This window comes from Camellia sinensis, chromosome 7 (assembly GCF_055761805.1).
Source record: "Camellia sinensis isolate YWXY chromosome 7, ASM5576180v1, whole genome shotgun sequence".
Classification (NCBI taxonomy): Eukaryota; Viridiplantae; Streptophyta; class Magnoliopsida; order Ericales; family Theaceae; genus Camellia; species Camellia sinensis.
Genome location: NC_138967.1, coordinates 67,221,904 through 67,235,190, shown reverse-complemented (window position 1 = coordinate 67,235,190; position 13,287 = coordinate 67,221,904). Strand labels below are relative to the sequence as shown.

At 32.0% G+C, this 13,287-nt stretch overlaps 1 protein-coding gene and 1 long non-coding RNA gene across 4 annotated transcripts; one reads left to right on the top strand and one right to left on the bottom strand.

The window, feature by feature from the left end:
- The first annotated feature begins 1,399 nt into the window (after positions 1–1,399).
- LOC114258472 (uncharacterized) lies at positions 1,400–6,589 on the top strand. Of its 3 annotated transcripts, none has more exons than XM_082878085.1 (6): positions 1,400–1,653; positions 1,744–1,867; positions 3,296–3,404; positions 3,554–3,639; positions 4,389–4,533; positions 4,973–6,589. In XM_082878085.1, exons 3-6 carry the CDS (start codon positions 3,327–3,329, stop codon positions 5,981–5,983), a joined length of 1,320 nt encoding a protein of 439 aa, XP_082734211.1. In that variant the 5' UTR covers positions 1,400–1,653; positions 1,744–1,867; positions 3,296–3,326; the 3' UTR covers positions 5,984–6,589. The 3 variants fall into 3 exon arrangements, with proteins under 3 accessions (XP_082734211.1, XP_082734213.1, XP_082734212.1); XM_082878087.1 differs by having other exon boundaries at positions 1,424–1,653; positions 3,225–3,404; XM_082878086.1 differs by having other exon boundaries at positions 1,457–1,653; positions 3,291–3,404.
- Positions 6,590–8,534: 1,945 nt separating this feature from the next.
- On the bottom strand, positions 8,535–11,437 carry LOC145794680 (uncharacterized). Its single transcript, XR_014334609.1, has 4 exons — positions 11,324–11,437; positions 10,354–10,448; positions 8,943–8,983; positions 8,535–8,853 (listed from the first exon to the last, which is right to left on the bottom strand). It is a non-coding gene; the product is annotated as an uncharacterized LOC145794680 (long non-coding RNA).
- Positions 11,438–13,287: the final 1,850 nt, after the last annotated feature.

The window sequence follows — 13,287 nt, the reverse complement described above, 5'->3', positions numbered from 1 at the left end:
AAATAATATGATTAACAATAACTCTGGTAGCATTACCATCCAATAGAGATCTGAGTGCTCAAGAGATTTTTAGATCGCAAAATCGAATCTAATTCATATCTCAGCCATTAGGAATGGTCTCTCGTGGTAGATTCTTGAAGGTTGGCGAAGCCCTAAAGGTCGGCTACCTTACTTTTGGTCAAAGGTTTTGAACCTTTTTATCCATAGAGCCATTGCTACTTTGATTTTGCTTTGCTTTGCTATACACACACACACACACACACAGAGATAGATGGATTTAGAAGAAATTTGATGTCTGTAGTTACGAGTAATGGATCTGAGGACCTTAGCCTAAAAAAAATATTGTAAATCTCTCCTACTAGCAAAAGTTGAAAAGGAATGTTAGATTAATTTTTTCAAATAAAAAAGATTAATGTTAGAGACCCATATTTTTAGACCCACAAAGCCATCGGCAAGGGAGTGAGGCCTTATATGATTGGATGTGTAACAAATTATAAGTTGACATATATGATAGCGCATCATTATAGGTACAATTGTAAAAATATTTTGTGAGTCTTCAATATTTTTTAATAAAAAATTCGTAATAAGATAAAAATTAGACACACATATGAGACTCATATTTATGTGAAATATTTAGTTAAATATTTCAAGAGTGTTTGGGGTGCACTATAAAAATTTTTATTTTTATTTTTATTTTTTGAGTTATATCATTTCTCTATTTTTTTTATGCATTTTCTATAAAAAAAAATATATAGTTAATTAAATTGCTTGAAATGTTTTTTTTTTTGGTAAACAAATTGTTTGAAATGTTGAGCACATTTTTCTACCTAAAATAATCAAATAACTTAAAAAAAAATAGGGCTGCAGTCCACCACTGGGTGAGTCTATTTACACACCATATTTGGTCTCAAGACATATCACTACTCAATTCACACATTTAATATTTTGAAAAAACATACAGCTTATTTGGTTCTGATTTTCAGAAAATAGTTTTTCAGAAAATTTTATTTTTTTATTTTATATATTTTAATGTTTTCAATGAATTTTTTTAATATTTTAAACAATTTTATTTTTTAATTTTTAGACATAACTAACATAAATACACTTAAAAAATATAATATTTATGAAAAAAATCTTTAAAAAATACACTAAATACCAAAAAATATAAAAAAAATAAAATTCAGTATAATTTTCATATTTTTGTGTATTTTTAATTTTTAAAAATATTTTTCATAAATATTATACTTTTTAAGTGTATTTATATTAGATGTGTCTAAAAATTTTAAAAAAATTATTAAAAATATTAAAATACAAAAAATATAAAAATAAATTTTTTTAAAAATCAAAACTAAATAAATTATATATTTTTCTAAATTATTAAAAGTGTAAACTGAGTAATGGTGCGTGTGTTGAGACCACGTGTGTTGAGACCAAATGTGTTGCATAAATAGAGCTGCCTCCACCACTCACCCAGATGAATTCCACAACTCACCCTAGTCACAGTCCACTGCCGCCACCTCCATCGCCTGCGCCGGAACGGGAGCGCTAACCCTATCCATCGCCACCACCGCGATCCTTCTTCTAACCTCGCGACTCTGTCTGACTCGATATCGCTCTCTGTCTCTCTCGCTCGCCGTGGTCGTAATTCCAGCGGTATCTCTCTCTCGCTCTCTCTCTCTCTCAATTTACCATTTAGGTTTCTCACATTCTCTCTCTGATTTTGGATCATTTGTGATCTCTCAGTGCATTGTTAGGTTTGCAGACTTCGAGTTCAAGTTCCCAGTTCTGTGCCGCACTCTTCTCTATCTTTCCTCCTCCGCACTCAGTAGGCCAAAAACTAGTGCTACGACAATTTCTTCTGCGAGAGGTAAACTTTATTGCTAAAGTCTCCATTTACTGCTCTCTCTCTCTCTCTCTCTCTCTATCTATCTATCTATCCATTCATGTCAATAATAAAATAATCTTAAGTATGTTCATAGTCCTGTATAGATGATGCAATATTTAAAACTAAGTCTTCTCAAACTTGATTAGTTGCTTGTTTCTCTGTAATTTTCATCAAATAAAATCATAATGCATCCAACTCAAAGCTAAATTGACCTTAAGGCTGTGTTTGGTTAATGGATTTGGGAAGAGATTTGGAAAGGGAAAGGGAAAGGGAAAAAGGTTGGTGAGTTGTGAATGAAATATAACTAGATTTCATCAACATTTCACACATCGTTTCTGTTTTCCTTCCTAAATCCCTCTCCAAATCCATGAACCAAACACAACCAAGGGAATATATTCTTAAACTATATGAACCAAACTTGGGGTTGAATCAAATTTAAGAGTGGAACTGCTCGAGCCTTAAAGCAAATTTAAATGTCTATTTGAATCAAATTTAATTGATCTTTTAGACTATTCAAATCAAATTTAAATGACTTAAAAGAGATGATGGGACTTGAGAGAATTGTTCGAGCCTTAAAGCAGACCTGTACTATAGGGATTTATATGAAATTATTTACTCTTTTGTTGATTATCATTTAAACTTACTGATTTCTGCTTTGGATAGATGATTGATAATAAGGAATTTATGCTTACTTGAGCCTTTATTTGTTGTTGCTCATGATGTACCTAATGATCCGTTAGAATTGGACCCTTTAGATGCACAGGTCATATAAGAACAAGACTTTGGCCTTGGATTGTAGTTTGAAGTTTAAAGAGATATCATTTTGTCACCTCAATATTAAAATTTTACATTTGAATCCCTTAATTTATAAAATTGCATTACTTATTTATTTATTTTTCTTTCTAACTGATCTACAACTTATGGTAGTCAAAAGGTTACTACTATTCTACCTCAGTGATATTTGATTTAACTTCTTTAGATGAAGGTGATGCAATAGGAATGAATCAAAAAGTTTATTTTAAAAATAAAAATTAAAAACTTAGAAAGTCTTAATAAATAGTGACATAAACCAATAACTAAAAAAACGAGTGACACTGTAATATTTCTACTTAGTTTTTCTTATTTTGGGTAGGACTGCCACCAAATCAAAGGACAACTCTTGTAACCTTTAACTTAATTTAATCCCCTTCATAATTGTGGGGGAAAGGTTGAAAATGAAAGGCGAAATGCCTCTCATGATATAGAGACTATTGGAGCAACCGGCTTGATTCTTGGCTAGTCAAAATGCCTAAAATCCCTCTTTTGCCTTGTCTGTTGGGGTTACTCTTATGCTATGCAGATTGCCCTACAGTGTTGGAGATGCTTTAACTCTCTCTGTCTCTCTCATTTCAACTTCTCTGTGAAGAGCAGGATCCAAAAGCCCATAAAACACTCACACTTGATGGATCCAAAGTTATTGAGCAACCAGAGGCACACGAGGAACACCACCAACACCATCTGTTCCTCTTTTGTCAATGCGGTACATTCAAACCCAAACTTTCTTCCATAAATACTGCTAATATCTTCATTAACCTTCCACACACACATATGTCCATGTATGGATGTGAGTATGTATATGTATCTATACGCTTATCGATGATTGTGTATTTGTGTCCTTGTTCGTTGCAGGTGTGTTTGCATGATTGGTGGCTAATTAAGCTTGACATGGACTCCAATGGAAGAACATTAGGTGTTGGAGGACTTGCATTTAGAGAGTAATTTCTAATGATTGAAAGAATTAGGGTTTTTTCAAAATTGAAAAACTCCAGCTGAAAATGTGGAGTTTTCCTACTTATTACTCCTTGAGTGTGTGCTGCTCAAAGAGAAATATGAAATGGAAGGGAAAAAAGATGGATATTGCTAATCAACTTGTTATATATTCTTGTAAATTTGACCATATTAAGATGTGTTATATATATGGTAATACTACAATACACCCTTCAAAAAGGGTGTACCATATGCAAGTCATGACATTTTGTGGTGTTGTGTCATAACCATATCACTTTATGTCATAACTTAAATAGATCATAACCAAACACCTTTGAGGCATGACCAAAGACTTCTTCGGTCATAACCAAAGGTCATAATTGGGGCACATGGTACACACCTTTTTCAAGGTTTGCGTTGTAGAATTTACCATATATATATATTTTTTTTCCTGAAGTTTAACCTTGAAGGTGGCTGCTACTTTCTGAAAGCAATTTCTTCAACTCTTTTAGAGTGAGCAGTGCTCCCTTTCCTCCTCTCTTCCTTTCACAACCTTTCATTTGTGTGGATGACCAAACCATGTTAATTATCCACACATTTCCCATGGAATGTTTAGGCTGCTTCTACTTTTCAGACTGGTTTCTAGACCTTAGTTTTCTGACCTTGGATCAATTTACACAAGCACATAAATCCTTCTAGAAGTTTCCATAGCTGCTGTTTCTTTTATGATGAGTATTTATTGGATTTTGTACCACAGGAGACAAACGATAAGAGCTTTTTACTCTGTAGCTATTGCCAAGAGGCATGATACAGTCACTCTTGAGACTGCAGATGGCATCACAATTACAATTACTAGCTTCATAAATAGGTCTATCACACTTGAAAATGGCTTTCCAGCTGAGGTAAGTAATCTTTTTTTCACTTTTTTGTTTCATATTTTAACACTAAATGTGATTACCTATATCCACATCATAATATATTCATGGACATTATGAAGTTGGTTCTTCAATTTTAACGTTGCTGAAGAAATGCATTGCACAACTAGTGGTCAGTAAAAAATGGATACTGATGTTAAAAAGCATTTTCGCACTACCCCCGCCTCCAGCACTCTTTTTTTGGTTGTGAATAATAGCAATTGCAGATTTGTGTGATAGTAGGGTTTATGTACATGGAGAATATGAACACCAAGAAAATAACCATCATTTAGCAATGAAATCTATATGTAAGAAGAAAAATTGCTAATTAAGTACTATGGTACAAAGTTTGCTTCCCTCCTGCTCTGCCCCGCCCCCAAACTTCCAGTTCTCAGTGGAGTCCAAATTTGACCCATGATTTGAACAGGTTTGCAATCATTTCCTTTTTGGATTTCCATGTTACTGGGAAGAGTATGCTGGTCGATGTTTCGTTGAAGAATCTATCAACAGATCGATTCCATCCAGGATTTCTAGCTTTGATGGATTCGACATGTCTTCAGATGATGGTACAGACTCCCTACCAATTTCCTTGAGTGATCTTCCAGTGACACGTGTACGTGATCTCTTAATGTCCAGTGTTGGAGATTCTGGCAATTGTGTGCTAGCAAAGAGTCTTTTGAATGATATCCTGCGAAAATATGGAAGTAATGATTTTAAACATGATGGGCCAGCAGTTCAATCGAACATGCAAAGTAATTGTCCAGGGATGACTATGGATTCTGTACTGGGTGGAACTCCTTGTAATTCTAACAGAACTATGGGTAAGCAGAAGAGAGAAGACAATAATGGCAGTAATCCATTAATGACTGGGGATTCTGTGTGTGATGGAACTCCAAAAAATCAAAACAAAACTGAGGTTGATCCGAAGGTCAAAGAAGATGATAAGGGAATAGAAGAATCTGAGAATGTAATTCCTGATTGTGAAATGGGTTTGGATGTCAATAGCAGTAGAAGGGTTACCACAAGAAGCATGGCTAGATTGAATAATTCAAGTAACAAGCGGAAAAGGAATCTTTCATTGAATACTCGTGTTACTTGTAGACTTACGGAACCGTTTTCTGCATCAGAGACCTCTGGGGACCAATGTGGACAGGTGGTAAATAGAGGAAATGCTTCAAGAGAGAGTTGTCCTACCATATTATTGTCTGATGCAGAAATAGAAGCTAAAGAAACTTCTGATAATTCTACTTCCAGAAGACCTAGCAGTCTAAAAAGCTCAAGTGATCTATTTTCTACAACAGAGGCCTCTAAGAATCAATGTGGAGTGATACCTAGAAGAAATGGTTCAAATTTAACTAGAAAGGAGATGGAACTTAAGCAAATCACTGATAAATCTGCAGTCAGAAGATCAAATAGACTGAGAAACATAAACAAATGATTGGAAAGGACTGAAATTAGAAGGGAGCAGGATTGGTTTGATGGAACTTGTTCGTGGAAACAAGGATTTTGATTTCTTTAATTGCAAGGGTTTCGATAAACTAGGCTCATGTTCACTCATTATTGCTTGTTTAGTGTTGATGGAAAGTTTGCTTTCATATTTTTCAGTTTGTAAGAATAGCAAAACTTGTCTTGTTGGCTAAAACAAAACAGTTTACTTCTTACCCTAGTTCATAAGGGTGCCCAATCTGGATTTGGAGAGAGAGTTGTAACTTGTAAGGGCGCCCTAATTCCTAATCTGTGCAGTTCAGTGATAACGTAAGTCACATGCAACCGAGTAACTCATATCCCTAGCTCTTAAACATTTGTGATGACATTATTCTACAACTTGAAGGGTAGAGTTGTATTTTCTCTGCTAAGAATAGAAATCACTGAAGTGCTGTAAAAGCTGTTCCCTTCTGTATCTTCTTACTGCTCTATTGTTACAGGGTATATCATTTTAGAACCTTTTCAAAGTGTGATTGTCTATAATATGTTTAAATCCAAGTTTTGTGGAAGGTTGAGGCATTACAAGTTTCATATATTAGTCAAAGGCTCTTTTTTGTAATTATGATTTTTTCAACTAGGCAATGATCTTCATTTGATTCTATGTATGGCTTTATTTGAAGCATCTTGGTAAATAGAAATATGTGAGGCCGTACATGTGACTTTCCAAATAATATAATAGTAGGTTGGATCATCCTTTATAATTATTATGTTGTGTTTGGTTGAGAGATTTGCGAAAGGATTTGAAAAGAGAAAGGAAAAATGTGTGTGAAACTAGGTGAAGTGTAAACATATTTTATTCACATTTTACCTGTCTTTTCTTTTTTCCTTTCTAAATCTTTTACCAAATCCCCAATCAAATAAAACGTTAAGGTTTTTGAAATGAAATGTCAACTTTGAGTTGTAATGTCTAATGGCAATTTTGGTTGATTCAATCTTAGTTTAAAAATCGATGATATTCTTTACAGTTTAGAATAAACTCCTAAATTGGTTAAACAGATGTTTCATTATGATTATTTATTTCATATTCTTTTGTGTCATTTTTGAAATTCTTGTGTTTTTTGTAATTTTTGGCGGGGTTGTAATTTTTTAGTATAATCCATCTTTATTTATTTTTTTGCCGCTCTTTAATAATTCAAACGATACTATCTTACTCCATTGATCCCAATGAAAGGGGTGTTTCGTGTCATTTCATTTTAATACTCAAAATAATACTAGCTAAATTGATTGATGAAATTAGGGGCATTTTGAACAAAAAGTTTTGGTTTTCTATCATTTTCTAAAAATTAAATTTTTTTTTTTTCATATTTTTTTTGTTTGGTGAATTTTTTTTAGTATTTTTAAGCAAGTTTCTTACTTTTTAAATGCACCTAAAAAATAAAATAATTATGAAAAAATAGATTAAAAATTTAATAAATACACAGGAGTTTTAAAATGTATTAAATTTTTATATTTTTTTGTATTTTCTTAAATACGCCTAATCTAGAAACACTTTTTAGATGCATTTAAAAAGTAAAAAACTTGCTTAAAAATATTAAAAAAATTCACTAAACAGAAAAAAAAAAAAAATCAACTCTTAGAAAATCAATTAAAACCAAATTGAAGGGGTCTCCCAGTGCCTATGTAATTAAAAATAAATAAATAGATGGAAAGTGTTTGGGTATGTAAGGTGCATACCATATATTTTTTGCGTAAGTTCTCATAAATATAAATAAGTTACTTTACAAAATCGCGTAAATTCTTACAAATATACTTAATAAGTTGTGATTTCTCAAATTTTTATGAGTTAACTTACGTATGTTCATGAAAATTTAAGCAACTTTATAAGATAGCTTACGTATATTTGTGAGAATTTATACAAGTGCATATGATATACACACTTACATACTTAAAAATTGCCCTAAATGGGGAGATACAAACTAAATGATAAATTTTGTTCGAAATTAGTGGTGGCAAACCAATGAATTTGGATGGGTTAAAATGAGTTACGCATTAAAATTAATTTTATCCAAATTCGTTTATTTAGGGGTTGTTTGGAAGATTAATATATTTTTTGATTTTTTATATAAAAAAAAATATGAAATATGGATTGGGATTGAAGTGATTTGATAGAGAGGTAATGTGACCCAAATAAGATAATGTGCTAAAATAATATTTGTTATTTTAGCACATGCCAAACAAGTTCTTGATAAACTAGTTTAAACAGATTGGATTGAATTTGGTACAAGTTAAACAAATCAATTTAATCAATCTATTTATTTTATTAAATGAGTTGAACAAATAAATTCAATGAACTCGTTTATTTTATTAAATTCTTTTTTCAATGGATGATGAGGGTGGTGGTTGAAAATTATGATTTGTTAAGACATTTCTAAATAGTTATAAACTGAAGAGGAGGTTTTGAGTAGGCAATTTTCTTTCAATTTTCACTTTCCATGTGCATGTGTATACATATATATATATATATATATATATAAATAATATTGGAATTAGAATATAATTGTAATCCTAACCCTTCAATCTTATTATATAGATTATAAATTTAGTAATAAAACACTTTGATGAGGCAAACAAACCTTTCTGTCAAACTAATAAATAGACAAATACCATTGTTTATGAGCCAATATGCAAAAACACTTTGATGGACACTATGATATTGTTTTTTGCCCATAAATTGCTTCATACGGACAACATAAATGCTTCACTGAAACAGTGAATAGAATTCACTTGAGAAGATGGGATGTCATCAGCAACTCAAGCTCTCCACCCCATACATAAGGTTTTCGAATTCTTTCCACATACGCATCAAAGTCTCCTTCAATGAACCTAAAACCCATGAAGAGAATGAATAAACACTTGCATTCAAATTTAACCATGTGCAATAACACTACCTATACACTTATCAAAAAGCTCACCATTCAGTCTCTTTCCGCCTCGTTAAGACTTCATCCACAACCTACAAATCACACTAACTAATGTACTTGAAAAAAAATAAAAATCAAGTTAAACCATACCTACTGTTTTCAATGTGTTTGATGGAGGAAGTCTTGAATTGCAGCAAAAGAAAATGTTGTACACAACTAAATTATCAATCTCAAGGGAAAAGGTTGATTTAAAGACTTGATTTGAAGTCACCCAAAGAAGCAAGCAGCTGGCAATTACCAGAATCAAGTGGTCTGCCACGACCCCTTTTGGAAGAAGAGGACTCAGAAGAAGAAGAAGAAGAAGAAGGAAAAGGAGGTGAGAAAGAAAAACCTGGTGGTGGTGATGATATAGATGGTAGTCTCAAGTTACCATCTGATTCATACTTTCGTGGCCTCCATTTCTTCTTCACAAAGATAATATAAAAAATCTATACAATTGTTTGTAATGTTTGGAAAAAATTTATAAAAAATCTATATCCAGATTCTTTGTAAAAAATCTATATACAAATAAAAAATCTATACAATCTATATCCAAATAAAATCTATACCAAATCAATTACCAAATCATTTATAAGAAGTGTCTAGACGAAAATCGAAATACTTAAGACGAAGCTTTAAAGATAGAAGGTTTGGAATATATAAAACTTAACAAATTGCTTAAAATTTGAAACATTCTAAATGACTCAAATAGCATGATGAAATTCTCAACAACCAATAAGAAATTCTAAAAAAAATGAGAAGACTTTTGCTAATGAAAGTTTGAAAAGTATGACACTACAAATTCAAACCAATTAAGCTATTAATTTCAAAATCAATTAATTGAAAAATTCAAATCCTAATCATTAACACAAAGAAGCCATGCATTTGACCATGAATTTGAATCTTAGTAAACAAAAACTCAAACTCAGCTTTATAGCTTTAAAATAAATTAACTCATTAATTCTATAATTCTGTTAAGAGTCCATTGGTTGAATTTACAAAATCATTGCATTCATATAATGTCCTAATGTGACTAAACTAATCATGTAAATGAAAAAGTACTTTAAATAAGAGTAATTACACAGATGATTAATTTGGAAGTCATTAATTACATCAACTACGACAATTTTAAAATTGAAATTGTTGCATTAAAAAATAACTATAATAAAAGGACTTTAAAATGGTCCAATAGTCATTTTAGTAACTATATATGAAATAAATAAATAAAAAATCAAATCAAATCAAATCAAACGGATTAAGGGAATGTTATTCAGAGAAAAAAAAATGTCTAATATGAATTGCTAGCATATCACTCGTGCCTAAAGGCACTCCCATATAAACAACTTAAATGGTTGAATATTTTCTCTATAAAAAATAAAAAATAAAAAATAAATCATTCAACATAGAAGTTTGAAGAGATTACCTTAATTGGAGAGTTCAAGGGTGCCATTGGTTTGTTTCCTTCTATCAATGAACAACCCCTGACTCTTTCAAAAGCTTCTTCATCTCATCCAATTCCTATAGATTCATATCCAACCAATAGTGGTAGAGTATTTAGCATGAATAAGGAAAAAGATCAAAAAAGCAAAAGTACTTAGGAACGTGACATATTTCAAAAAATTATTTAGGAACATAAAGGCTAAATAGGAGAGTACTTAGGAATATGACATATTTTCATAGTACATATTGCGGAAAAAAGTAGAAAATTTAAAATTTACTTCGCAATTTTTACTGATTCAAACCATCCTTAGGTTAAGAAAAGTGTGAATACAAAGCCTTTCTTTGCCAACCAAACAGAAATTAAACAGAAATTCTCACCAACCAAATAGAAATTAAAAAAACAGTGCCAAACAGAATGTTAAGCTCTTTGTGATATTCACGTCTTTCATAATGAGTGAGAATATTTTACAGAGCAACAACATGAAAGTAGTTAAAAAACCCAAGTACTCTATTGTGAATCTGAAACCCAAGTACTCCATTGTTAAAAAACCCAAGTAGTTAAAAAACCTAAGTACTCCATTGGTTTCAGATTCTAGAAGGAATGTCTTCGTAATTATGTTAAAATTGTGCAATTTTTTGTATTTTTTTCCAAATCTCAAGGGAGGTTAGTGTAATTTACCCCCATTTTTTTCTATCAAATGTTTTCAGATTATTGCCTTTGCTTTCTAGGTATCTCTTCACTAAATTAGTGATATACCATATCTGGTTAACGACAGTATATCTTAGACTTGGGGTTTTATGGGTTGTTGTGGTTTGATGCTCTAGTGAAACCTGATGTTGAAAAACATAATGCATTAAGTTTTCTATTTGTTTATTTTTTGTTGTTATTATTTGAATAGAAAAATAAAAATGCATAGTTGTAAAGGTAGATGTGTAGGTGAAGATATACTTACAAAACCAGATTAGCCAATGTGAGAAGAAAAGGGCACCTGAGAGTCCTTCTTGATGAAACATTATGACATTTCAAGGTCTGTGCCAAGTTATCAACATACATTGGCTGATTTATCAGAGAAATATGAATCATCAAGGTAAAGATATACATGTGATGATCATAACACGCTAAGCATCCCAAAAAGGAAGGTAATCTTTATGTGTACATCGATAAAAGTGTTTCAGAGCATAGAAATTCAAGAATTCATTTCCAACAATCTTTATGTGTACATCGATAAGCATCCCAAACCCCATGACACACAAAATTCATTTCCAATAATAATACACCTTAAAATGCACGCAAGATTACCATCATTACATCACCACATTACCCAAACTCCCATTTCACAGTAACTTCCTATGGCAAAAATAAAGAACCATGAATGCCCTAATAAATATGACAAATGACAGCTCAAAAGTGTGTCTTGAAAACACATATTAGATTTTCTAGAATTTAAAAACTGAATTCCAACAAAGATGAATGCAACTTTTATTCAACATCCACAATTTTTACTGATTCAAACCATCCTTAGGTTAAGAAAAGTGTGAATGCAAAGCCTTTCTTTGCCAACCAAACAGAAATTAAACAGAAATTCTCGCCAACCAAACAGAAATTAAACAAAACAGAGCCAATCTGAAAATATGAAATTAAACAAAACAGAAATTCTCGCCAACCAACCATATTTATAACATCTATAAATAACCCCAAATCTGAAATCCATGTATTGACTAATTCATGAAAACATGGTACTTAAAAACAAACACAAAAAGCAATTTTGGCAAAACATAACTAGGAAACCGTAAATCAATCTGTAAAATTCAATACAAAACATGTAATTAATAAACAAAACTTTAAATCACACCAATCAAATCAAGGAAAAGAAGGAAAAGAACAGAGAGATCAGGGTAAAAAATAAATCACACCAATCAAACCCAAAGAACAGAGAGTGGGGTTGGAACTGCAGCAAGCCAAATGGCAGTAAGGGAAAAACAGAGAGAGAAGGGGAGAGGCAGAAATCAAGTGAAAAGGCTCAATCTTACCTTGCGAGAGCAGCGTCGGTAGCGTGGACAGCGAAGGGAGTCGAGTTCGAAGGGTTGTAAGGGAAGGAGGAGTAGCGTAGCGAAGAGGGAGGGTGGGTATCGAAGGGTGGGTATCAAAGAGGGAGGGTGGGTATCGAAGGGTTCGAAGGGTCTTCAATGGCTGTGGTGATGAGAGACAATGTGACAGAGAACGTGAGAGAGAGGGAGCTGGGGAAACTAGTGGGAACTAAATGTATATAGACCATCGATCTAAATGTATATGAACTTAGGATTCATCTTGGCCGTTAAAACCTCTACAATAATCCATCAATAAGTCTAGAATACTTACAGTCAAAGTAGATAAGTGTAGATAAAGAATCACCCGAGAAGTTTATTTTGAACAACACAAAGTCATAAAGCAACGTGCACAAAAATTTACATTATTACACCAAAAAATACAACGCAAAATAATGTTTGATTTAGTTGGAATATTTAGTATTACCAAAAGTATAATTAACAGTATTACAAAAAATAAAAAATACAAAAATACATATCTTCATGACCCTGAATTATGGGAAAAAGCCCCAAAAAGCACAAAAGTTTTTTAAAACTGAATTATGGGTTTTATGGTTGGTAAGCCTACCCACCATATGTCAATTAACAATTGCAATTTTCACTACTCAAATAACACCTTTGAAAAAAAAAGAAAACAACATGGGTAGGGAAGTTGGTTTACTTAATTAACATATCCTCTTGGATTGTCACAAATCTCCACACCTGTGCCAAACCAAAAATTGAATAGGAGAAACAAAAATAAAATAAAAAGTAAGTGAAAAAAAAACCAAATAGAAACATACCAAACAGGACAAACTCTATTATTATTTAGTAAGTAGTAAGTATATACAGA